Below are 26,421 nucleotides of genomic sequence, written 5' to 3' on the forward strand. Positions count from 1 at the left end.
CCACTCTTTAAACTTTATGTTTGAGAGGGCAACCAATGACAAAAAAGAAGGCTTAAAGTAAGAGAAGCTAAACCAGTTGTTTGGCTACACAAAGGAATAAAATTATTACTTTTAACTGTGAATCATGTAAATCTACTCTAGCAGATTCCAAGGATACAAATGAAGTTGGAAATGGCTACAATAAGCCCCATGTAATTATTCGGATATCCATTGTGAATTAGGATGCAAACATGTACAATGCAAAAAAAAAAAGGATTTTTGCTGTTTTATAAAATGATGAAAAGAGCAGTGATGGTGCAGTAATCCCGTTTATTATTCAAATGACTACAACAGCAATGTCTCCATTACCACGTTTTATTTTTTCAAACAACATATAGAGAACTTTACACAAAACAAGCCATTACCTGCTTTAAATATTTACATAAAACTTTGTAGAGACGGAGAAAAAATAAAACCATTCTTTGGGTCTGACCATGCAAAACAATAAATAATCTTTCTGACAGTGCTTCGCATGGTGGTTTCAAGACTGCCATTCAGCAATAACAATTAAAAAAAAAAATTGTTTTCAGATTTTAGTTGACTGCACATAAAACTGCCCTGGTCCACACAGTCATCAGACATGCTTCAACAGCCCAAAAACCTCAAGACTCAGAGTGGGTCAAGTGCAAGTCAGCATATTAGCAACAGTACATTATGCACTCTTTCGTTTCGGGTAATCTTCACTATTCCAGATTGAAGCAACACATAGACCAGAATAGATACAGAAATGAAAAGTGGGATGTGTGACAGTTTTTTGTGAAAAGCGTAGATTACTCAGAAGAACTAAAGCATCCTGGAAGGATGAAGCACTGTACACAGAAGACCTTAGATGTTTTGTTCAACAGGGTCTTAAAATGTTTTCAGCGCGCTCTTGTCCCCAAGACACAATGAGCAGGAGCTAGAAGTTGACTTCAAGACAGTAGAGTTCCCACTACTTTTATCCTTCAGCAAGGCGACAAACAGTGTGCAGACGTGATACCCCAATTCCTTCTGCAGGCTGGGTCCAGAATCTGCTCTTCCCTCTCCCTCTTCTCATTTGCTGTGACTCAGGTAATGACTTGTGGCTCCCAGGACTGGCTGGCCATCTGGGGGCGACACTGTAAAATGACTGGAGGTCCCATCGGGGTTTGACTGTCCAGGCAGAGGCCACTGACCATGTGCTGCAGAGCTGTGCCCTTTGGCTTCCACTTCTGTAAAGACCAAAAAAATCATTTCATGCTGGTTTGTTAACAGATGTTCGTGCACATTGACTCATTCCTGTTAATCCATTGCTCATAAATGATGTGCATCAGCACAGGAGGTTCATGTTAGTAGTGAGAAATGAACTGAGTCAGGGGTGGATTGCAGTAATCACATGAATGACTGACTTTCTGCACCCTTGGTGGAAAAATCATTGTACAGCCAGCTGCAGAGCACGGCAGCCTGCCATCCCACGAGAGAAGAAACAATTTATTTCTGCTGATAAGATGTCCTGTGTAGGGGCCATTTTCAGTCATGTGCATATACTGTGTAAAGTTATTTATTTTTATACCTCAGGAGACTTAAAGGGGCTTCAGATGTGGATATAGATTTGTGACAAGGTAAACTTTTGTTTTTACTTTCCTTCCCCCACCTCCACCATTCTTTGCCCTCAGATCACAAGGTGTCTTGAATCAATCTACATAATGAATCTAATCTTTAATCATAGATAACAGAGACTCAATTTGTTATTGCATTTCTCAGAGCTAGACATTAATTCAGAACATCTATTCTCATAAATAACTTAAAATCAAGTAAAGAATCTGGCATTTCAACTACTTATTACTTTTACTTGAATACATGTCATAGAGAATGACTACATTTACTCAGGATTTTAAAAACAAAATATGCAATATCATACCAATAAACTACCCAGTAAATTTGCATAAATTTACAATTGATTCTTTTTGTACACGATTACCTGATCTTTTTTTTTAATTACAAGTATAATGCACAGTCATGTGACCCAAGTCTGAGCAGTTCAGCAATATTCTTTTTTCACTAAAACAGTTGCAAAGCTGGTCATTCATTTTGTTCATTTCTTTTTTACAGATGCACTATTCTTGGAGTCAGTTTGCACTGTGACGTTTCAAAACAATCCTAATTTTTCCAGTACTGGGCTTACAGCCCCTCACTTCATACACTGTCTTAAACAAGCCATTTTAGCTACATGGGAGGGGCTACTGGCTTACAAGTAGCGAGGATATACATCAACACTGACATAATACAAAGCCAGGTGTTGATTCCATAAATCGAATATTATTTTCTACCATCACAGTGTGTAAAGCAAATCTGACAAGAAATCTGAAAGGAAAGCCTGCCAGAAACACCTGTCCCTCAGGCAGGATGTCTACAAATCACCAGGCATAACTGGTTCCTTTATTGGGTCACTGAGTAAGTACTCAGAGCTGAACTGACTGCCAAGTACAGATATCAAGAGCCACATGGAGGCTTATTAAAATTTAGAGGTGAATGTTTGGGGGGATTAATCTTCAAATCCCAGAGAGAGCGCATCGGTGTATGCACGTGTTATTACACTGTAACTACTAGAAGAGTGTGCTCAGTCAGAACTTTTGTTTAAGGAGGAAATAATATGTCACTGCGCCAATGCATCAATAAACAGGAGACTGTGTAATATGCAGCTGACACTATTATTTTGTGATCTGTTGGCCAGAGAAACTCAGAGTATTTGATTACATTTATTCATTCTGGCCTTGGCTCTAAACAGCTTTTAGACGATCACTGGATCTGATATCGCCTATAAAGCCCTAAACATAATGAAATTCTTTCAGAATTGTTGAAAGATTTGAAAACTGAAAATATCAAAAAGACATTCATGGCAGAAAGGTACAATATTGCCATAAACGATTTCAGACGGTTGTTTAATGTTGATATTTATGTTTTTATAAAGGCTCCATTGTCACTTTATGCCTACAGTGTTAATTATCTTCTGTGCAGCAAAGTCAAAAACACAAGTATTATTTTTCTTTCTCGGGGATTAAAGCATCAGGACAAAGAGACCAAATGTTTCCCACAGCAATAACTGGTTTCTCGTTGATGGGCATCCTCCCAAAAATACTCTCAAAGGACTTCGATGGGCCAGCTGAGAGATGAGAGGAAAGCCTGGAAAGAATCCGGCACATGGTTTGAGTTAATAACTCCCTCTTTAGTGTCATAAATCACCGTGCAGCCAACTCCATTCCCCCTGGGATGCGAGCATTAAATAATCACAAAAAGGAGAACAAGGAAGGAACGGGGTGGGGTCTGAAGTTATGGGAGCATTTGTTCTACTGCATCTATAAAGTCAACTACTCTTATTTGGCAGGATCTGCATCAGTGCAAAACTCAGATTGTCTCAGCCTCCTGGCATCATCGGCAGGCGGGCTGCTGAGCATCTGCGCTGAAACCATCTCTTATGTCCAAATCTTTTATGTTCGACTTCAGGTCTGCGAGTGGCACATCAAGCATGAACAGCTTGATGCCAAAAGTGAAGTAACCTTCTGGAAAACCTAAGACATTAGGTTAACGGTGACTGGCAGCACAAGATTAAAGCATGTCCTGTTTCTTTTCTTAACCCTTAGTCAACACAAAGACAATTGCACAGTGTGTGCTAAATGTCTGGACACCACCAAGCTCAAGATAAATATGCTCACCTATGTTATCCTTTAAAGCTATTACTATAAAGCTTTTTATTGATGAACAGCTAAAGTGTCCCTCACTGACTGCTAGCACAGACTGTTTAATTTGCTATGACCGATCCACAGGCAATAGTAGGAAAAAACGCTTTAGTCCAGTTCTTTATGGCTCTGAAAGTACAATTTGATCAGCTAACAGTATTTCCTCTTACCTGTCTCGGCTCTTTTGTATTGCAGGGCTCCATCTTGACCTTCGACCCCGCTGTGAAAGCAGAAATTGCCAGGCAAAGGTCCTGCTGCCGGATCAGCGGCTCTATTAACTCCCATCTCTGCAAAACACAGAAAATGTATGACTGCTATCATCTGAAGGAAGAATGTGAAATAGACCGGTGGTTCTTAAACTGTGGGGGTGGGCCCCACCGATACAGAGTGGTGCCACTACAGGAATGTTGTGGTGACCATGTTAAAAATATGGAGTTAAATTTAAATGTAGTCTTTAATAATGCACTTTTACTAAACTGGTAAAAATGACACCTGTACATCAGGCACTTTGCTTCAGTGGGTTATGGATTTCCACTAATACGAATAAGAAATCCAATTTTATGCCCAACTTGTTTATAAAGATGCAGTTCTGGGACAGATTTAATTTAATGGGACCATAAGTGCAAATTCTGCACACTCAAAAAACTCAAGCACACCTTTTAGTTTATTGAATATTTAAAGGAAGGATCTCTTGCATACTTCAAACAATATGTACCAGTGTTTTTTAAGAGCAAGTCAGGCCACATATGGATAATTTAGCAAGCATTACACACACACACACACACACACACACACACACACACACACACACACACACACACACACACACACACACACACACACATATTAATATCTACAATTCACTGTTTACAAATTGGGCTGGTGAACAGCAGCATAGAATTTAAAAAGAGTTGCATTTTGCTGAGACAGCTTTAATAGAACTCAATTAGAACCAAAAATGAGAGTGTGCAGGACAGAGTCTGATGTATTTCTAACAATAACTGTGAGCCACAATAAATCGCCCTCTAGTGGCAAAGTCCTGACCTGCGACTGTGGCCTGTTGGCTCCGAGGCCCCTACACTCTGCCAGCCCGAGGCCGTCGGTCCCACGGGTCTCCAGACACAAACCGCCCTGTTTCAACACACTGGACACTGCTTCCTGCTCAGGGACCCTGTAGGGAGCCAAGAGAGAAGAGACAGGCGCAAAGCCAGTGACAGGTCTTATTTCAACAATAAAGAACAGATGGATTAAACTGAGTAACTGAATTGCAACGCTAAGTAATGTGCATCATTTCAACATGTTCTGAAAACGATATACAGTTACACTCTGAGAGACCAGACTTATTTGGAGCAGATACAGCTGAAGTGGCGAGGGAGTAGCTTGAGAAAAAAAGCTCGTGAGATACAAGCTGATAACCCACTCAGAGGTTCCCACCCAGATCGTTTATATTTAGATGACTGGCTCTGAACTTCGGGGTAATGGCACCTCGAGGGGTTTTGAGATTACTTCAGGGGGGAAAAAAACACGTTTTATCTTAAAGGAAACAGAGCTTGAATGTTATTTCTGCTTCACCAGAGCCTCTTCCAGAGATCAATCAGAAATAAACATAGGTGAAAACATGATGAAAACATTTCCATTTGTTGGATTCTAATGGTGTTTGGAAAAGTCTTTGTCTCTCTTGCATAACAGATAATTCAAACCAGATACTAAAAAGTGATCCACAACAACTTCTATAATGCACTGCATAAATAATGTATATCTCCACTGAAAAATGGATGTTCCCCATGGAGAGTCTGACACTATGACTCAGTTTTCATATCCATCTGCTGATGGAAAAAGTTTTTTCTATGATAGTCATACATATGACCTCACACATGAGGAAAAAGAATACTAGTTTTCACACTAGATATTTTCCAGTCATTGCCAATCGAATCTGAACTTTATAAGTGCAGAAAATGCAGAAAGTATCGTGCCAGTTAATCTTTTAATATCGACTCCTTTAAGTGTAAGTACAGTAATTAATGAAGCTTATGCATATGTTCAATAAGGGACATCTGCAATCACTCAGCTGTCTGCTTCCTAAGTGTTTGGCTCCTAGTCTATTCTTTACATCACTTCAATTTCTCCACACTGTCAAACTCAATACTAACATGATTATTCATTTTACATCATGGGCCAAGTACAACCTTCTTTGATGTTAAATAGACTGGACCAAAGAAACTCCCCTTTCTGTCAACCTAACTATACCTTAACTAATCATTGTGAAAAAAATTAATTTCTATTGTAGGTAGTAAAAAAAAACAAGGATTCTTCTGTCATCTAATAGTTTATTTATTACTTCATTACTTTGGTGTAGTATAAATAACCACAGGGGAGGTTTTTATTATTAGGAAAAGTTGTAAAAGTACAAAGTTTATGACTTCCACTGGGTGGGATTGAAGTCTTGTGTTTGACACTCCTGCTCTAGTCCAATCATTTTCTTACCTGCTTCCTGTGAGCCAATCAGCTTCCATTCTATATACTTTAAATCTCTTTTGTCATTCTGTCTTTCAGGCTCTCGTTTGTGCAACCTGTCTTCTTCCCATCTCTGCCTCACCCGGGTCACTCAGAGCCCCGTCGAAGCCTCCATCTTCATGCTCACCACCACTAGAGTCTACTAGACTCCGGGGCTCCTGTCCTAATTCCTGTCACTGATAGGATTCCATTCTGCCTTGATGGATCATCGGCATCTAATTACCAAACAGCTAAACTGAATTCTGTGTCTCAGTAAATTGTGTTCAGTTTTTCCAAATGATTCCTCCTTACTGAAATATTTTTCTGTATGTGATAAAAAAAAATGTTGCAAATTGCACTTTAATTTTTTGTGTTCCAATGCTGTTCCATTGAGGGAGAATTAAACGTTAACCTCGTTACCTCAGCTCGGGATAGACGTTCTCCATGTACCAGCGGAAAGGTTTGCAGTTCAGCTTCCGTCGCAGCGCCAGACGGTCTGTGATACTGCAAGACCAGATAACAAGAATATTTAGGGACAAAGAGAAATAATGTAAAGAAAACATAAAAAAGATAAGGAGGAGAGAATGAGAAAGAAAATGTGGATTTAACCTTGTGAACCTGCCATCAACAGCTTATGGAGTATGAATTACAGACTCAGCTAACACAGGTTTTCTTTAAAATGTTAAACCAGTGTGTGTGGGTGTTTTATTTACTGAGTTTTGTTTTTTTGCTTCTTACTTCTTATATTTTTGCATTTTTACTGGTGTTGGGCCTTTTATACAAAAGGAACAGAACTTGTAGGTCCAACAGATCTGACACTGACAACAGTGTTGAAACTTCATTGTTCTGGTTTCATCTATCAAATGTAAGGGTTTGTTGTCTTAACTGGGCCACCTTGGATTGAGTAACATCATCACAGGCATTTTAAAATTATTTTAACAGAACATACAAATCCCCTGAATAATCTGTAATTAAAATAAATAAATGTTAGTTGAAGTCTCAGTGCATGCAAATTTAAAAATTGGTGTGCAAAGCGTTTTTTTAATACTTGCGTATAAAACTTGGTACCTTATAAACACCTTGGAAACTCAGGAGACACAGAATCATTGTATTAAATATAAGCAAATATGAGCAAGGAGGATGACATTATAGCAGACAAACCTGCCGAAGGCTTTTCCCTGAGCCGACGGCCTCGCAGAGTAGTAGTACTGTTTATACTCATCCATCCACACTTCAGCAGCCCGACGGGTGTTCCTGCGTGGACAGAGACACAACACCTGCTCAGACACAGTAATGACAGCGCTGCCAGCATTCCTGCAGCCAGCTTTAATGACAGCGCTATGCTTCTGGAGTCTTCATACGTCAGCTATTTACTGCAGCTCCTCTACAAATATTATTATTAAGAACAATGATGTAAAATAAGGAGCTCTGCGGATGCTTTCATAGTTCTCTTACACACTCATCTCTCACTCACGCTTGGGTCAAGATGTGTGAAAAGTGTGAGTTTGCCTGGCGAAGCATTTAACTTCACACTGAGTGGAGCTGAATCATGTGACATTTGAGATTTTAGGGCGAACAACAAGCGAAAGGTCATTCTGTTGTTTCCGTGTTAATAACTGTCATCAGTTAGACCAGCCTACTCACTTAATGTAGGTAAGAGCGTTGCCCTCTGGGAAATCGTACGGGTGCCGTTTCCTGAACACGTGACCCACGCGGCTGCAGGGAAGAATCTCCAGACTTCCTCCGCACAGCCACACCCGGAAAGAAAGCTCTGCAAAAGGAAAGATGCAGTGGTTGAGTCCAAAAATGCAGGCGTACCACTGAAGACGTGCCTGTCATTTTGTCAGTCTCTCCTAGAATTAATGCCCTGATGTGTGTCATTCCAATATCAGTGCAGTACGCCTGCTACTGTTTCCTGTAGCAGATGGCTGTTAGCTGTAAATCATCAGAATGAAAGCAGTCATAGTGGATCATTGAAATTCCAGGGACATATTTAGCATTTTGGAGATGATTCAAAAGAGCCAGGCATGCAGACTTAACACATGAAATCGTTTTATGGGAAACGGCTTCGTATTTTACAAAATAAATTGCACTAAATTGACACAAACATTATCTTCTTTAATATGAGGATGATATGATAATAAAAGTCATCTGATTCAAGTAGGGTTAGAAATCATCGATGATCTCACCAAAGTTCTCCCCTCCCCAGATGTCCATGTGGGTGTCATACTGGCCGAGGTGGTTGAACCAACTCCTGTCCATGACGAAGATCCCACCAGCGATGACGGGAGTCCTGCAGAGTGGAGGAAGGGAAGGAGTTACAAATCTTCACTTGCACGCTTATTCATGCAGACCTCATCAGAATCACCAGAAGGGAATATTTTCCAGAAAGAACCAACAAATCAAAGGAGCTTAAAGTTGTATTTTGCTCAGCAGATGTTATGCATTAACTACTTTTCTGCGATTTAGACGTGTTTTAGGGGGAAAACACACCACAAAAGGACTGCAAATACCAACATAGAAAGGACCTGACTATGACGATTTATCTTGAACTTTTTGAGAGTAAGCTATGGCTCTCTATTTTAACTTTAGTCTAATCCAAGAACCAAAACTGACATATTAATCCATGATGTGTCATTCACATACAATATACAGTCTCTGGCCATTTTATTAGTCACATCTTGCTGGTACTGGGGTTGGATTCTATTTATCCCTCAGAGCTGCCTTAATTTTCTTATGGCACAGATACAATAAGGTGCTGGAAACATTCCTCAGAGATTCTGGTCGATGTTGAAATGACAGCATTGCACAGTTGCGGCACATTTGCCATCATGTGACTCTCCTTTTCCACCACAGGCGGCTATTTGAGTACAGTGTCATCTTCAAGAAACCAGTCTGAGATGATTTGAGCTTTGTGACTTTGGGTTCATCTATCATGCTTAAAGTCACTGAAATCACTTTTCCTCCCCATTCTGATGCTTGGTTTGAACTTCAGGGGGTCATCTTGACCATCTAAGTCTCTAAACGCATGGAGTTGCTTTCATATTGGTGGATTGGTGGCATTAATGAGTAGTTGAACACATATGTCTATGATATCTAATGAAGTGGTCTGTGAGGGTACAATGCACGTATAATGCATAAGAGAATGTTCCAGGTATGAGTCAAAGCATATTATCACACTAAATATCATTGTAGACATACCTTATTGCCTGAGTGGGGTCACTTCTTGCCATCTTTTGCTCAATGGGAATCTGCTCCCACTTGAAGTGGAGACTCCAGTCAAATCCTGACAAAAAGAAAAGCATGGGGGAAGCAAAAGTTCAGCTCTCATCTTCAAATTTATATTCCTGTTGTCTAGACATGTGTCATGGTCCTGGGTCATTTTGACCCAGTGTTCTTAGTTTTTCTGTAGTTTTGTATTTTGTTTCTTATGTCCATTGGATTGTTTGGCTTGGTATTTGGATTCCCCCTGTGTCCATGTTTTTATTGTGGTGTTTGCTCTGGTACCGTGTTCCCATCCTATGTGTTCTGTGTTCTCCTCATCCCCTCGTATTCATCCTTCTTCTCTGCCTCTCTCTCTGCCTCTCTCTCTCCGTGCTCATCTCTGTGTACTGTGTTGTGTTTAAGGTCCACATCTTGGTGTCAGTATCGTCAGTTTCGTGTCCTCCCTGCTCGGCCATGAGTAATTGTCTTCAGCTGTGTTCCCCGTGTGTTCCCACTTCCCTCGTTACCTTCTGTGTATTTATGTCAGAGTGTCCCTTTGTTCTGTGTTGCGTCGTCCCTCTAGGTTGTGTGCATTTTCCGTGTCTTCCCAGCGCCTCAGCTTTTAGTTGCTCCCAGTATAGTTTTATATGACTTCTTATGTTCCTGTTAATAAAGACCGGCCTTTGAGTTCATCCCCGTGTGTCTAGAGCCGTGCATTTGGGTCCTCTCTTGCCTTCACACAGCCGCCGCATGACAACATGAGTCCAAAGCAGACAAGATGACAGATTGTCTGGCTGGACTCAGTTGCATGATTTCACCTAATATACTGGCCTGAATTTAATATCAATCGTAGCCTTACATCTGTGGAAAAACTCTCTTCTATAAATCACTGCTTTTCAATAAAACAATGAAATATTTAAACCTCAGTCATTGTTCAGTCATAGGCATTGAATTCTGTCAGGAATCATGATGTCATGCCACAAAGGTTTGTTAAACCTGCAGATCTCTGTGTGATCAACTACCACTGTGTATGATCTGTTTATTACGCCCTGACCTCCTCTCAGGTCAGCAGAGGCAGCCAAGTAGGCAAAGTTATCCAGGCTGATGACGTCGATGATGGGGCTGACCACTCTTGTATGATCCTGCATGGGAGGAGAACACAATGACATGTTATTTTAAATTAATTCTATTATTAAATTTTTAAATACTATTTGTTTAATTTATTTCAACAAATAGGGATGGATTTAAGTTTTAAAAAATACTTGAAAAAACACTGACTTTCAGTTGAAGAAAAAAACATATTTAAACCTTTGCTTTTCTAACTTCAGGTTTTTCTTTATAATTTCCAGCCTCTGATCACATAAAAATAAGAATAATGCTAAGAAACAAATTAAATAGAGCAAGAACATTTCATAAAATTGTATCCTTATTAGTAGAAAGAAGCTATTTGTTTTAATCGAATAATTTTTCTGTAAGAACTGTGTACGGTACTCTAAACTTGCATGTAAGCTCTGATTATTCTTTTGATGTGAATAATAACAAGCACGTACTGATTACTTTTGAAGAACATAAGCTGAGTATCCCTAACCTTCCCATTAAGCCCTCAAATCTGACCGTCAGCTGCAGATCCAACACAAACTCTAAAAGACAGAACTGCTGATTGGTTTGTGCGTACTCGAGCGTGTATGTGCTGCCTGCATCTGTCTGTGAATGGGTGCCAGTGTCCATGTAGACAAACAGCTTATAGCTCGGGACAATCCAAATGAGTGTTTCCAATTAGAACCGTCCATCTCTTTATCAGAGATTGAACCCGCTGTGAACTCTGTGCTTGTTGCGCCGAAGAGTGCGGGGGAAGAACGAGTGTGAAAAGCCACTCTGCCAGAGAGCAATTTAAAAAGTGATGCTCTCAACAGTTTTAAGCAATGGACATTTATTGGGCTTTCAATGAGTCTCTGTGATTTGGTAATGCATAAAGTGGCTGCACTTCCAAAATCAATGTCACCTTTTTTCTGTGTTTGAATTTACGACACAGTACTCTGCCGGTAAAATAGTATTTGTTAACTGAAACAGGTGTGTGTGTTATTCTGTTAAAATGTGCTATCAACATATTAACATCATGCCAGCTGGTGCTACACAGCTATCCACCATAATTAGTGTGATAACCAGCTAGCCCTGTCCTGTCTCCTAATACCATTTTGTATTTTACAGAACCAAAATGAGACACAATAATACAAAAATGTGTTGTCAGTCCAAACATTTCTTTCATAGTCTATGATTCTGATCTCTGTCAATCATATTGAGGAACGGACAGGCGACGAATTCACAATACGCTCTTGCCATTTGATATGTCAGGATCTCTGTTTCTTCACTTTATCACCCAGGAATGCTATCAGTCTATGGCTACGTTCACACTGCAGGTCTTAATGCTCAGTTCCAATTTTTTGATCAAATCTGATTTTTTGATCAAATCCGATTTTTTTGTCGGCTTGTTCACATCAGATATGTATCGGACTCAGTACCACATACGAAAATGATCCAGATCGGATTTGAAAATATCAGATTTGTGCCGTTTACACTGACATACCATGATCGGATATGGGTCGCATAGGGTCAGAAAAGTTGGATTTGATGCGCTTTCGCCTGCAGTGTGAACGTAGCCTTTGAGTAATGAAACTCAGACAATTCATGCTGCGGTAAAACATGTTTTAACCCCCCATATATATTAGACTTTTCCTTCAGAGCATTACAATTATTCTTTATGATTTAATAATTTAGTTAAAGAAACTGTGCCAGTGAAGATGAAAACAAGCAAGGTAAAGTGACCACATAAGATTAGCCAGACAATTATTTGAATCATGTTCCCTTTACATTTGTCAGTGAGAAGCTCATTGCTGCACATTAGCAACATTTGAATTACGCTGTTACGCCTGCTGGTTTTAATTAACAAAGGAAAAGCATAATTAAGTTAAAACAGAGAAGATTATTATTCATCATTATTTCTGCCCCCCAGAGGCTTTAATAAAACCAGGGTTTGGTCTCTGGGACACGAACAAATGCAAGGCGGAGTGCAGTTGAACTCTGGGGCTGGTAAATTATCACTGAGGACGGCACTCTCATGAGCTAAAAGATTGTAATGCAAGCTGGATGAGTCACAGCTGTCCAAAGCCAAAGAAACACAAACAAGTTTTGCGCACACACCCACAATGTGTCGAGTCTTGTGATTATAAACTGTGAGGTTTGCACTGAAGAAACATGATATGTGGCTTGACTATATAGCTTGTAGCTTCATTTGTCCTGCATGCAGGTTCTGAATGGGTGCTCTTTTTCTGCTGTACTTTCTAAACAAACAGAAGACTTTTGTCCTTCAGCAAAATAAAGCCCTATTTTATTTCTTGCAGATAAACACTTAGTCTTCTTTTCAAGGAAGGCCAAGGGGACAGGGATGCATCTATGGATATCAGTCTTTTTGTGAGATATACTACTTTTCTTGCCAAGAATTAAATTTGAAGACTGTTAGAGTACTCATGTCTATGCATTTAATATCAGAGTAGAGTCAGGAGATTCTAACCTCAGCTTAGCATGAAGGTTAAAGAAAAAAAGCTGGAAAAACTATTCAAATCCCAAAGAGAACATCTTAAGCACATCTTTGAGGAGAAAAAGGGTCAAACATGTAATCTACATGGATTTTATCCCTAGCTAGATGTTTTTTAGTCTTCATGTTTTAGCTTTTCCACTGAACTCTTGGCAAGAAATTAGTCAGTCCTTTATCGGGGAAATGAGCACATATGGTGGACATCAGAATTGTCCTCCCTGTGTCTCTCTGTGCCCTAATTTAATCTGATTAATAAACAGTAGCCCAGAGTTTTTCAAACTTGAGGAACTCCTCGATTGTGGTCATAACGAACAATGGTAGGTTGTTGAAACTCACGCATTACAGTATATAGTGGAAGAACTCTCCTAAAGGCTGAAATTTTGCTTTTTGATTTTGCATAGGATCCAGATGTGTGAAGTTTGCTGGGTTTTTTTGTTTTGTTTTGTTTTTTATATCCAGCTGTGTGGAATGGAGATTTTAGATGCACCCGGATGAAGTAGATGGAACTCAAACACAAAGTGGGCATTTAATGCAGCGGCTTAGTGTCCAGAGTTCAAAATCCAAAAATCCACAAGGAGCAAAGCCAGGGGATCCAAATATCAGAAATGACCAGGAAAACAAAGTCAGGAAAAAAAGGGAATACACGGTTAAGAAACACACAGCTACATGGATGACATGACAAAAGTAGACTGAGACAACATATACACAGCTGATAATGAGGGAAGTGCAAATAGGTGGGGACTATACACATTTAATCAAGACAATGAACAGGGGAAGTAAACTAGACAAGATACAGAAGACCAAAGAGCTACCAGAGTAAAACAGGAAATAAGATGAAAAATGAACAGAGAACTAAGATTAACTTGGGGAGCGGTGAAAGACAGTCTTCAGCATAAAAGAAAGATCATACGTGTGTTCTCATTAGGATAGGGATTTGTGTTGATGTGTGCCAGTGTAGCCTATGCCTCCAACATGCAAACATTTGACCAACAACATGCAATTAATTTGCATGAATGTAATGTCTTTGATATGCTGCTTAGAGATGGTGGTGACTCTCAAAGCAGAGACAGTGAGACCCCATTGAGCATTGATAAGAAAACTGATAAGGAATTGAATTGATGGGAATTTCAATAGTGGAATCGGAATGATTAAATTCTTATCAATTCCCATCCCTAGTAGCTAGTAAAAAGAACCTAATCCAAAGAGAATCCAAAATGCAAAACTCAAATGACATAACATATACAGAGGACACAGGAGAGAAGTAATAAATATAACACAAGGATCTTTGTTATGTCCTTTGGAAGTAGGAAAGCACACCACTGAAACAAATGTTATTGTCAACCTCACAGGTATACTGTAATTAGGTGAATAAGAAAATTCACTGGGTACCAGTTGAGCTTGCTGGTTGGGCAGGAGCCCATATGCTATACAGCTGAAATACAGGAGCCTGGGTTCAGGTTTGGAACCCTTTGCTGAGTGTCGCCCTGTGCTCTTTCCCGTCTTTCCTGTCTTCTCTGTGTTGTCACATAAAGGCAAAAATACCCCAAAAAGAAAATTCGAGATGCCAGATATCTTGTATAGTAAAACAACAAGCCACAAGTTGAGAAAAGTATTGATATTTCTTCTTTTCTCAACTCTTTTCTTGTACTGTAGCCTGGAGAAGCAAGCATGCTGCTAAAATGCCAAGCAGGAAGAAAATTAAGAAACAGTGCATTGCTGACGGGGAAGAAACTGCAGGAGCTACATCACAGTGTCACACATTAGTGCGAGTCATGAACATGAGAAAGGTGATTACTAAGAGAAATGTGAAATGAAACAGCTCCTGCTGACTAGAGTCATTGGGACAGCCTGAGATTGGTGCGGGGGGGCATCAGCAGTTGTTCTCAACCATAACCAGTCACAGTCACAGGATGCTAATAATGTCAGGGCAGGGAGGAGACAGTCACAGCAGGTGATGAATTTCTTTCCGCAACTATATCAATACACTCACTTTATAGGAATTAAACATTCATCTCTGCACACGATTTTGTGCCGCTCTGTATTTCCATTCTCTGTGTACCTCACTTGTGTGACTTTGTGAGAAAAAGAAAGCAGACTGGAACAGAAACAGTGAGTGCTTACTGCTGAAATGTCCAAGAAAGCTCACATGGAAATACCACCAGTATTTTAAATAAATAAATAAATCCACCACATAATGAAGACTGGCTGGCATCGCATCATATTTTGAAGTGTAAAACACTTGCGGCCGGATGTGACAGTACTATAGTGCTCCTGATGGACGGCCTAATTATTTTTTTAAGAGGCAGTGAATCAGGAAAATCTGTCATTAACAAAGAGTGTTATTGATTTAAAGACAATGCTGTAAGAATAAATGCAATAACAGTCCACGGCACCACAGCTGCTACACAAAGCAGCCAACTCAACCAAACCACTCCCTCATTATCCCATTCAGAGTTTCCTCTATAGCGGAGACTCAGTTGTGAGAAGCTAATTAGGATTTTGGTCACTCAGTAATCATCATCATCTTGTCTCATTAAAGTCAGCTCCCAAGTGTCACTGACCAATGTGTTAAGCAAATAAGAAAAAATGAACCCAAATCAGGCAGAGACAACTATATATAGCACAATTTCAGTGAACTATATGAAGTGATTTCATGCAAAGGACAGAGTGGAAAACAGCCTGAGGAGGAAAAAGCCCACCAAACTTTTTCCAGCTGCGGCAGAGCAGCGTGTGACATCTGCTATAGTCTGACTTGAATCTTAGCTGAACAAATTGAGTGTTTATTTAACAACACGCAGTGCCAACATATTGCATCACAGTCAATAAAATCTACCACGGAGAAGAAAATAAATGTTCCGCCTCCAAGCATATGCATGAGGTTGTGCGTGTGGATATGTGCAGCATGCATTTAAGTGTCTGACTAAGTGTGTGTGTGAGCATGTGCGATTGTACCTCCTTGACTCTCTGTATCATAGGCTGCAGCCAGTCAGTGTTGACCTCACAGTGGCTGTCCAGAAAGGTCAAGATCGAAGCAGAGGCCGTGTTGGCTCCTCGCACGCGTGATCGGATCAGACCTGAAGGAAACACATGACACTGAAGTCTCAAACTGCTCAGATGGACACAGTTTTATTAAACTGATGCTGTTTAATGCAAGTGTTGTTTTCAAGACTCTGATCCTTAAAAGAAATCTCTGGAAATCACATTTTCTGGTGACATCTTGGGTCACTTTTAAAAATGCTTTATATTGATCTAAGATGTCATAGTCATTTTTTTTGTTGACAATAACTATTCTTCAGTCTGTGGACAGCTATTAATCACTCTAGTAGCCGTTCTGAATGAGCTTTAGGAGAATTGATATCTGCAAAAGTCTGTATCTCTGAAACCGAGATGGTTATAATTACAAACTCCTTTGTTTCCTCCTCATGTCATCATGTTCTGGATGTTCCTCACTCACACGGTCATGACATTTACATCTAAAATAACTGTATCAAACTGATTTAAAAAATGGCTGAAAGTATTTTAATCTTTCTCATCCATTGCACATTACAAATAAGCAACACTGCACCCTGTTATTTGAAAAGACTTAAAAGACCATTTTGAGGAAATACAGTATGTTTAAAGACTTTTCTTAAGGAGACACGACATTTTACCAAATAAAAGAGACCCTAGAATGAACATGGATGAAAAAATAGTGGTTTTGTGTAACATTCTTCTGGTTGGAACCTCTTATTCGTGAATAGACAGAAGGGATATAAATGTGATGGAAAACCTGATGTATTCCTTGAGATATAAAGTGAACTGCCCTCTTAAATGGACAAAATGAATCACCATCACTAAGATGGTGAGTCATTTCAAGGATGAGGTTGCCCTCATATCTGGATCTGCATAAATTGAACAACACAGACACAAAGTCACCCTACTTAGGTCTCGTGATTTTTTCCCCTTCTTCCTTTATTTTATATAATATCTCACACACAATTGGAGAAATCTCTGTGTGCAAGAACTAGCTAAAAAGTCAATATTTGATGGCCATGATCTCCAGGCCCTCAGGCAGCACTGCGTTAAAACAAAAGTTGTGGTTTTGTCATAGAAATCACTGCTTAGGCTCAGGAACACTTCCAGAAATCAGCATCTGTGAACACAGTTTGTTGTTTCATCCACAAATGCAGGTATAGCTCTATGATACAAAGAAGAAGCCATAAATGAACATGATCCAGAAATGCTGCTGTCTTCTTTGGGCCAAAGCGAATTTAAAATGGACTGAGTGGAAAACTGTTCTGCAGTGCCAAACCACTTTATTTATTACAACAGCATGGCTTCATAGCAGAACTGTCTGGGCGCTGACCTGGCCTGCCTGCAGTTTTTCTAGATTGTTGCATTGTAATTGACAGTTGACAGAAAAAGCATTGGCTTCTTCTTCTTTATTAAATTGGTGCTATATGATAAAATATGATGATGATAATCACCTTCATCCATGTTTCTGGAATACATACTGTACGTTTGACTTAAGCTGGACAAGCAAGTAGAGAATAAACAGCCTCTAGAATTGACATTAGTTATTTGGATTTATCTAAAGTAGATCCCAGAACTTGTCTCACTCCCGTCAGCGATGCCGAGGGAAAAACCTACTTTAAAAGAGTTCACATTTAAGGCAGACTCGCTGGAAGCACGGGGGCACTGAAAACAGTTTTCTTTTTCACCAAGTACGCCTCCAGTTACGGTAATATCTGGATATGTGGAAAAGGTTAATTGTCTTTGATATTTATGCAGCATCCATAAACAGATCAAGCTCGTTATCTTAAGAGTTTTGTCAAAGATTGTTAAAATAACACAAATTTATTAAATGCTTTTTGTTTTTAATAGAACAAGAGTTCCAGAACTTAATTCTGAGCTGATCATGAATAACCTGAGTGTTTCAAGAGGAGGTTGTTTCTCTGAATAATTCAAAGGATGATTTTCAGAATTATCACCTTTCTTTTGTAACAGAGAAGAAGAAAAAAAGAAAAACATTCACCGTCCTTATTGCTAATACAAGGATCAACTGCCTTAGTTCTTAATTAATTCTGCTGGAAACATTTCTCAGAGATATTTTGATCCTTGTTGATATGATAGCATTACACCGTTGCCGTTTGCACATACACGATGGGAATCTCCATTTCCATCACATCCTTTGTATAATCTATTGAGATCTGGTGACTGTGGAGGTCATTTTTAAACTCATTTTCATTATCAAGAAACCAAGAAAGGATCTGAGCTTTGTCACATGGTGCACTTTCTTGTTGGTAGCAGGTATCAGAAGATACACTGTGATCATAAAGGTTAAGGTGGATGTGGTCAGCCATAATACTCAGGTAGGCTGTGGCATTTAAACAATAATGAGCTGAGAGTGTGCCAAGAAAATATCCCTCACTCCATCACACCTTCACTGCCAGCTTGAACCACTGATACAAGGCAGGATAGACCCATGCTTTTACGTTGATGAGTCAAATTATGACCCTATCATCCGACTGTTGCACCTGAAATTGAGACTCTTCAGACCAAGCAACATTTTTCCAGTCTTCTGTTGTCCAATTTTGGCAATCTTGTGCACATTATAGCCTCAATTTCCTGCACCAGTGTGCTCTTCTGCATAGCTTGGTTGTTACTTCCCAAAGGCTTGAAGCTTTTTTGTCACCCAGAGAACTACTGCTCACTGGTTGTTTTCTCTTTTCCTGATCATTCTCTGCATGTGGGAAAGTTCAAATAGATCAAAAGTTTCTGAAATACTCAAAAAAATCAAGTTTCTTCCTCATTCTGATGCATGACGTTTAACCGAAGCTTCTTTTGACAGAAGCTTCATGAGAATAAGCAGTGCTCAGTTTAAGGCACATCATTTACACAAACACAACCTTTGTTTTACCAATGAATGAGCTTGAATCACACCAGTTCACATTTCATCCTTCCCCAGTATAACCTAAGTGACATTTGAGAGTAGGATTGCGCGCCTGGTCAGTTAAGGCACTTCACCTCTTAGGGAGAAACAGTAATTTATCTGGTGCTGTGTTTCGGGCCACCTACCAAATGTCAGGCCAATAGATTACTCATCTGTGTGCTTTTAGTTTACACCAACACACGATGAAAAAACTGCATATTAAGCTGCTAAATGTAATGTATGTAATCTATCTAGCAATGTGAAAAATTCCTTAATTTACAGAACATGCTACATATTAGATACACACTGGCTATTCCACAGTTCTCACCCATGATAGCAAAGACTTCCTGCTCGTGCTTGTTTGGTGTAATTGTGGGTACATTTAATGCTTCAGTGCCTGATGACCTTTGGCAGCAGTTTGACGCATTAAAGCAGAGAAAGTCAATGATGCCTGAAGGTGTGAAGCCATTAAGAGCTGAAAATCAATCCAGTCACAAGGACAGGGACTATTTGCTTTTACCGTTTTCAGTAAACTCTCAGAGAGCTGTATTTTGCTGGGTCATCCTGTTTAAAAAAACTTCTTGCGTATTTCTACACGAGAAAGCCTATGAAAAAGATAGATTAAGATTAAGCTTATTATAATTTGTGGACGTGGGTTTTAAGGGTGGCAGTAAAGAAAGCTAAACTTGGGCTTGTGGACTGTTGCTGCCGGACATTAACAGCATGTGGCCCAAAAAATGTGTTCTCCTGTGAGTGCAAGAACCTGAGAAAAATGGATTATCAAACAGTAACACTACTTATTTTAGCTTTAAGTTCAGCCGAACTTCCCTGATTTGGAGCACGAATCTCATTTTGGTTCAAATTAATCTCAAATAGACCAGCACACCATTCAGTAATGGCACATAAAACAGTATCTTCAAATTAAGTGTGAAGAAATTTGCAAAAATGGGATTTCTTAAGAGAAAAAACCACTTGCATTTCCCACATTCAGTCTACTGTCATCAAAAACCAATGCTAAAATGAAACGAGTTGGTACAGTCGTTGGTTATACCAGCTTACGTGGTGGGTCACTGGAAAGGCTGTTAGTAAGAAGCTAGAAAACCTGACAATGATTCAGACCTGAGGCCTGGATAAAATGAGCCCACATCTATTTCTAACAGCGTGCAATACAAATGTTTCCTGGTTAGAAACACAGTAAAAAAAAACTGTACCCTGCATTTCCACAATTTCCACGCAGTGGGCTAGACTGATCCCTTTGACAGACTAATCATTGTGTTTGACATCCTAGAGTTAGAGAATAAAAATCATTCAGGTGCCTGTGAAGGAGCGATCGAACAATAAAGTGAGTGGTTCTAATAAGTACTGCCACAGAATTTAGTCAAATGAAAGGTGTGAGAGGGCAGAAAAAAAGAGATCAAACTGTAAGGCATGCAGATAAATCCAGAAACATGGATTTACACTTACATGTGACACAATTAATAATATTAATGATATTAATGATATATAAGTCTATGCTTCTACAAAAATTACTATAACTGTCTATTTGCCTTAGACTCGCATATGTTGATTGTTTTATGTTTATGTAGGATCAGATTTTATGTTGATTTTTGAGTTTTGAGCTTTTAGTCAATATATTGTAGTTATGATTTCTTTTTAGGTCTTTCTAATATTTTAGTGTCTTAAGTTTTGAGTCTTATGTTTTGTCAGTTTTCTTTTTTTAACGTCATATTATTTTAACAATATTTTGCCTCAGTTTTCTTCAGTTTTGGTCTCTGTTTAGTTTTTCTGGATTTCTGAACAACTTTCAAGATGTTTTACTGTTTTCGTGTTAGTTTTTAACCTGTCTGCAGTTACCTACACTATACTGACCACCTCTAGCCGTGCATTTTGCCTCTACAAACATCTGTGAAAGAATGGATCATTCTAAATAGCACGCCAAATTCTAGTGTCGTAGGAAGCTACTTTTGTGACGAGTCAACTTGTTGAATTTCTTCCCTCGCAGATATTCCTTCATCAACTGTAAGTGATATTACTGAAAAGCAGAAGTGTTCAAGAACCACAGGAACTCAATCAGGAAGTGGCAGACCACATAAAGCTACAGAGCGGGGTCAGTGAGCTATGAAACATATAGTGCACTAAAGGCGCCCCCGTGCTGCTGACAAGGTAACTGCAGAGTTACATACCACCTCTGGCAGAGAAACAGTGCACTGGGAGCTTCAGGGTGTGGCTTCTACATGTCCAAGCAGCTCCCAGTACTCCATACAGCGTATCAGCTGTCAGTAGGTATACAGTGGATAATAAAGTATTTTTAAATGTTTATTTCTTTGGTCACACTTACATTCTTTAGATCATTAAACAAATGTTAACACTAGACTAAGATAACCTGCGTTAAAGGATTATTTAATTTATTAATGGAAACAAAATGCCCTTTATGAGAAAGTAATTGTACCCTAGACCAAATAACTGGTTCTACTCATCCTCAAGCATGTGTGATAACTGGAAATGACACTTTCACATCACTGTGGAGGACTTTTGGCCCACTCTTCTTTACATAATTGCTTTAATTTAGTCAGATTGGAGGGTTTTTGAGAATGAATGGTCTTTTTAGGTCATGCCAAATGATGTCAATTGGACTTAAGTCTGGACTGGACTTTGACTAGGCCACTTCAAAGCCTTCATTTTGTTTTTTTAAGCCATTTAGAAGTGGACTTTGGATGGTTTCCTTGGATTATAGCTCGAGCTTCCAAGCACAATCTCATAACCGGATATTTTACTTCAAACTTTCTGGATGAGTCAGCGATGCGTTTTGCTGAGAAAGTTCACCACTCTTCCATGTTTTATCCATTTGCCATGGAAATGGATTTGTAACCCTTTCCAGACTGATAGAAGTCAATGACTTTGTTTCTCAGCTGTTTCTTTAGATCGTGGCACCATGAGTTGCTTTTTGAGGTCTTTTAGCCTCCTACACTTTGTCAGACAGGGTTTGATTTAAATGATTTTGGGATTTAATCTGGCAGTACTCAGGCCTGGCTGCGGGTACTGAAATTGGACTCATCTTTCCAAAAAATGTGGTTAATCACTGTTAATTCATGATTTAACATAGGGCCAGGTTTGCACAGCTTTTTCTTCCTCTTAATAAATAAAATCATTATTTAAAAACTATTTTTTGCATTTACTCAAGTTATCTTTGCCTACTATTATAATTTGCCTGATGCTCTGAAAAACATAAGTAAGACTAATAAGCAAAAAAACTAAGAAATCAGGAGGGGGCGGGTGTAGATCCTGTCATCATTTTTCATGCTGTCTGTGGATGTTCCTGTTTCTTCTTGTCAAGGTCATTATAATTAACTAAACCCACGGTAAAAACAAAAACTAGGAGTGAAAAACAGATTTTAGTTTAGTCAACTAAAATTTATTTTTCACTCCTAGTTTCACACACTTTCACACAACACACTAAAGTAAAATAAAGATACAGAAGAAATATCTTTAGTTTTAGGGGTTTTTTGGTAAAAAATAAATCATTGACACGTTTATTGAGACATACTATAATAATTAGAAAGACTAAAAGTAACACTGAAACTGTTAATAAAAAACAATAAAAACCAGAAACTCACTCAGTAAACAAACTGAAACTAAACAAAATTAAAAATAAATAAATCTATAATAACTCTGCTTCTTCTGTGTCCTTGCATTTATTCCCTGGCTCTTTGTGTTTATCCTTTTGGATGCTGTCAGTTTCTTGTGTATTCTTACAATTTGGCCTCATCCATCAGCAATTACAAGCCCACTTTTTCCTGTGACAATCGCTTTTTTAAGCATTTTCTGTTTTTCACTGTGTTGTCAGATGTTATTGACTAAATGATTAATTAGCTCTCATTACATAATTTTTTTTCCTTTTACATAAAATGACTGAAACAACAGCTGTTCATATCTTTTTGGTCTGTTTCTGTTTTCCACTTGATTTGTTTTTTCCACTCCAGTATTTTTGGACACACATTTTCAGTGACTATCTGCTGTCATGTGAAGCATTTTTACCATCTTCGCCTTCACTTGTCTTTCTATGAGTTATTCCTTTAAAAAAAGCCACACAAAATACATCCCCTTTTCAGTCCAATATCTTTTCCATTAAGTCATTTTCCCCCCTTCCCATCGTTCCCCTTGTCCCCGCACACTCACCCTCTCTCCTGCCGTTCCTCAGGCAGCGCACTTTGGGGATCTGAGTGAGCAGCTGGCAGTCCTCAGCTGGGGGAGGAGAGCAGAGGAGATGGCATTTTATGGTGGAAGGAGAACACACACTGAGAAAAATATTTCTCCTCGCTGCCTCATCTCACACTCTGTCACTCACCCAAACCCACAAGCACACCACGCTGCCACACTTACATGGATTTAGTGCACTTAAACAGACATAAACACAGACAAACAAGGGCATGGTTACGGATACACACCCTCAATAAGCACACTACTCAGTGCTGTGATAAAAGTCACTTAATGCTGCAGTATATGAGCTAAAGACATTCAAACATCCATCGGTGCATCCATTTCACTTAGGCTATAATAATGAGAAACACGTAAACACAAAAAAGTGCACAGGTCAGAGTGTTCAAGCAAAAGAGCTCACTGCATGATTCAATTCAAAATCCTTTTTTCCATAAACAAATCCACCAGCGAGCCAACTTCCATCATCCACTCCATGTTTCTACATGAGCCATAGCTGGCACAGAGCTGCTGTTGTAGTGGACATCATTACAAACAACACACAAGCACAGGTACACACATATACACACACTTGGGAAGATTGGCATTAGCAGCAGAGAGTGTGTGCTTGTGTCTGTGTTTGTGATCTTGCTGAGGGATTGTGGAGAGATCAAGCAGACCCCCTCCCGAGCAGCGATACAACCTTATGCTGACAGAAACGAGCATGACAAGTTGTAATCCTCTGTGATTAAATTTGCTGTGTGTACAAACCTGTTTGTTTGCATGTAGACTGTAGAGTCAGAGGGTGTGTGTGCGTGCATGTGTATGGCTTTAGTGTTGCTCCTAATGGGGGGACAGCTGGTGTGTGTAGAGAAGACTCACAAGACTCGGGCAAGAACAGCAAAAAGTCATAGATCACTCCCACCGAACAGATGTTGTACACTTTTAGCCTGATTGTATAAGCTTGTATGCATGCATGTGAGTGTGTGAAAGCCTGTTTGCATCAGGGAATTTTTTCCCCCCAGACTACACACAAAAAAATGACAATTTTAAGAGTTTTGTGAGTTATCGTTTTAAACTACAGTATATTATCCTGTTTTTCTGAATTAACAAGATAATCATCTCATCTGTTTCTTTCTGCTGACCCAGTTCAGGGTCACAGACAACATTCACACCTACAGCCAATACAGCCTTTATTTTAGTTAAGCTAACCCATGTATGTCTTTGGACTGTGGGAAGAAGATCGGATACCCGGGGAGAACCCACGTAAACATGGGAAGAACTCCACAAACTCAACCAGCCAGTGGATTCAAACCCAGGACTTTTAGTTTGACTGATTGTGTGAATCTGTTAAGTTTAAACTGAGCTTATCTGAGTCCTGTAAATATTAATTAATCCAGTGTATGCCTGTCTCCACACTGTTGGAGTCACATGCAGGCTTGCAGTAAAGATCACTGTCCTTGATTGAGCACCATGTCCTTGTGATTAAAGCGGGCGAGCCTTAACAGGATTACGCTCGGCCAGGACAATCCCTCCTGCTGCTGCTGGCCGACATCCTCCAACACCGTCACGTCTACTAACAAATCAGCTCACACTCTCACTGCATCGGCTGACTGTCTCTCTAAATTCCACCTGCACACTTGACACAGCAGCCCTGATTTGAATATATTCACTCATTCATCTACATTTTTTCTCGGTGAAGATATTACAACAGAGTGGGAAATAAATCCATGAAGAAAAGCAAAAACGTGCTTATTTTATCATATATGTTGGTAAACTGAACCTTTATGATCAGACAATTGCTGCTCATACAGCGGGACATGTATAATATTGAAGTGGCTGCCGTGAGAGCGTGGAAATCTCTGTTTATTTAAGCCTGCAATAACTGATCTGTCACGTGGGACTTGCCAGCTGTGACCAGCTGCTATGACAGCGGTGCGAGTTCATCAAAACACAAAAGTTAACCTCTAACAATGAGCTGAAACCTGCTGTAAAACACTGTAAAGGATTCAGCTTCAGAATGACTATTAGGTAATACATACACTGCAACAATCCCCAGAGTAAAAATGTTGGGTCTAAGTGGTGAGAGATTCTAACTGTACAGAAACTACAGGAAAAAATCTCCTTTACTATCTCACAGAAGTAAAACAAATAAAACTAACAATATGTGAGGAACAAAGCATGCTGTGGACCTTCCTGTTTCAAAACTGTAGCAGCTGTTGTGTTAATTGTCTGAAACTGGTAACAATGGCACCCATTAGAGTGCAGCAACTGGAGAAGTCAGCTAATTGGAGGCTCACTGGTTCACAGTCAGACTGAGTCGAAACTAAAAGTCACAAACTAGAACCAAAGTGTGTTTGAGACTGGTTCACATGATAATTAATACTGGGAATTAAAATCCAAAACAGGGAAGAGATTAAGAGTGTAGCTTAAGAACCCTTTGTTCACTGTGAACCCTGCTGGTACAGCCAAGGTGCAGGTAGACTGGCAGCAGGAGACGAGGGATAAATGAGGCATTAGTGGGCTACAGAGCTCCCGCTGCTCCTGCCACTGAGACACTACTGTTTAGATGTCTGGCCAGCTTTGACACCTCCGAGTACGAATGCACGTGTGAGGGTGTTAGTACACCGTGGATATAGGTCGCCGTGCTGTTCCCACAGACAGAGGATCCATGTGGTGGTAATTACAGAAGGCACTGGCGACATGAGCTCATGAAACTTCTCAGCCCGATGCTGACAAAGGGGAATAATTACTAAAGTGTGGTTATCCGATAATTCCACAGCCACATAAACCACATCAGCCACTTTTTACGGTGATATTAAACCAACTCAACTCAAAATTTTCAAAATGAATGAATTAAACTGATTCTGCTAGTTCTCTTTCCAGGCTGTTACTCGTGTGTTTCTCCAGCTCACTTCTGCTACAGCTGTTGTTTACGTTCACATTTTTTCATATTTGCCTCAGACATATAAAAAGCAGCCACCTGTCATTAAGTTTCTGATTTCCTATGAGCAATACAAACCTAAAAGGCCGCTCGTTTCTTCTGAAATTATTCCCTCCTACAATTTTCCAGTAATTTGGATTCCCGACTGGTTGGTATTTTCATCACACACGCTGATACATGCTTAACTGCCTTCCGGCATCAAAGTCAGGATTTTAGAAATATAAGAAGGAACAGTTAAAAAAAAAGGGAATATAAGAACTAGTCCATTTAAAGTTTACCATTTACTTTACACTGTCTTCCTTCTGTAATCTCTCCTGACGTCCTCTGTACATATTGATGATTTGAACCA

General features: G+C 39.5%; 1 protein-coding gene across 1 annotated transcript in view; it reads right to left on the reverse strand.

Moving 5' to 3' along the window:
• Positions 1–340: 340 nt before the first annotated feature.
• The window catches only part of galnt16 (UDP-N-acetyl-alpha-D-galactosamine:polypeptide N-acetylgalactosaminyltransferase 16), a 36,649-nt gene continuing 10,568 nt past the window's right edge, over positions 341–26,421 (reverse strand). Inside the window, exons 5-15 of the mRNA XM_080871050.1 lie at positions 23,111–23,176; positions 15,976–16,097; positions 10,486–10,573; positions 9,429–9,513; positions 8,417–8,520; positions 7,872–7,998; positions 7,389–7,481; positions 6,648–6,731; positions 4,779–4,905; positions 3,905–4,021; positions 341–1,229 (exon numbers count right to left, since the gene is read on the reverse strand). Of these exons, the coding sequence (XP_080727176.1) occupies positions 1,086–1,229; positions 3,905–4,021; positions 4,779–4,905; positions 6,648–6,731; positions 7,389–7,481; positions 7,872–7,998; positions 8,417–8,520; positions 9,429–9,513; positions 10,486–10,573; positions 15,976–16,097; positions 23,111–23,176 (1,157 nt within the window). The 3' untranslated portion in view covers positions 341–1,085. The remainder of the gene's footprint in view (positions 1,230–3,904; positions 4,022–4,778; positions 4,906–6,647; positions 6,732–7,388; positions 7,482–7,871; positions 7,999–8,416; positions 8,521–9,428; positions 9,514–10,485; positions 10,574–15,975; positions 16,098–23,110; positions 23,177–26,421) is intronic.

The sequence above is a fragment of the Rhamphochromis sp. 'chilingali' genome, assembly GCF_963969265.1.
Source record: "Rhamphochromis sp. 'chilingali' genome assembly, chromosome: 21".
NCBI classification, from domain to species: domain Eukaryota; kingdom Metazoa; phylum Chordata; class Actinopteri; order Cichliformes; family Cichlidae; genus Rhamphochromis; species Rhamphochromis sp. 'chilingali'.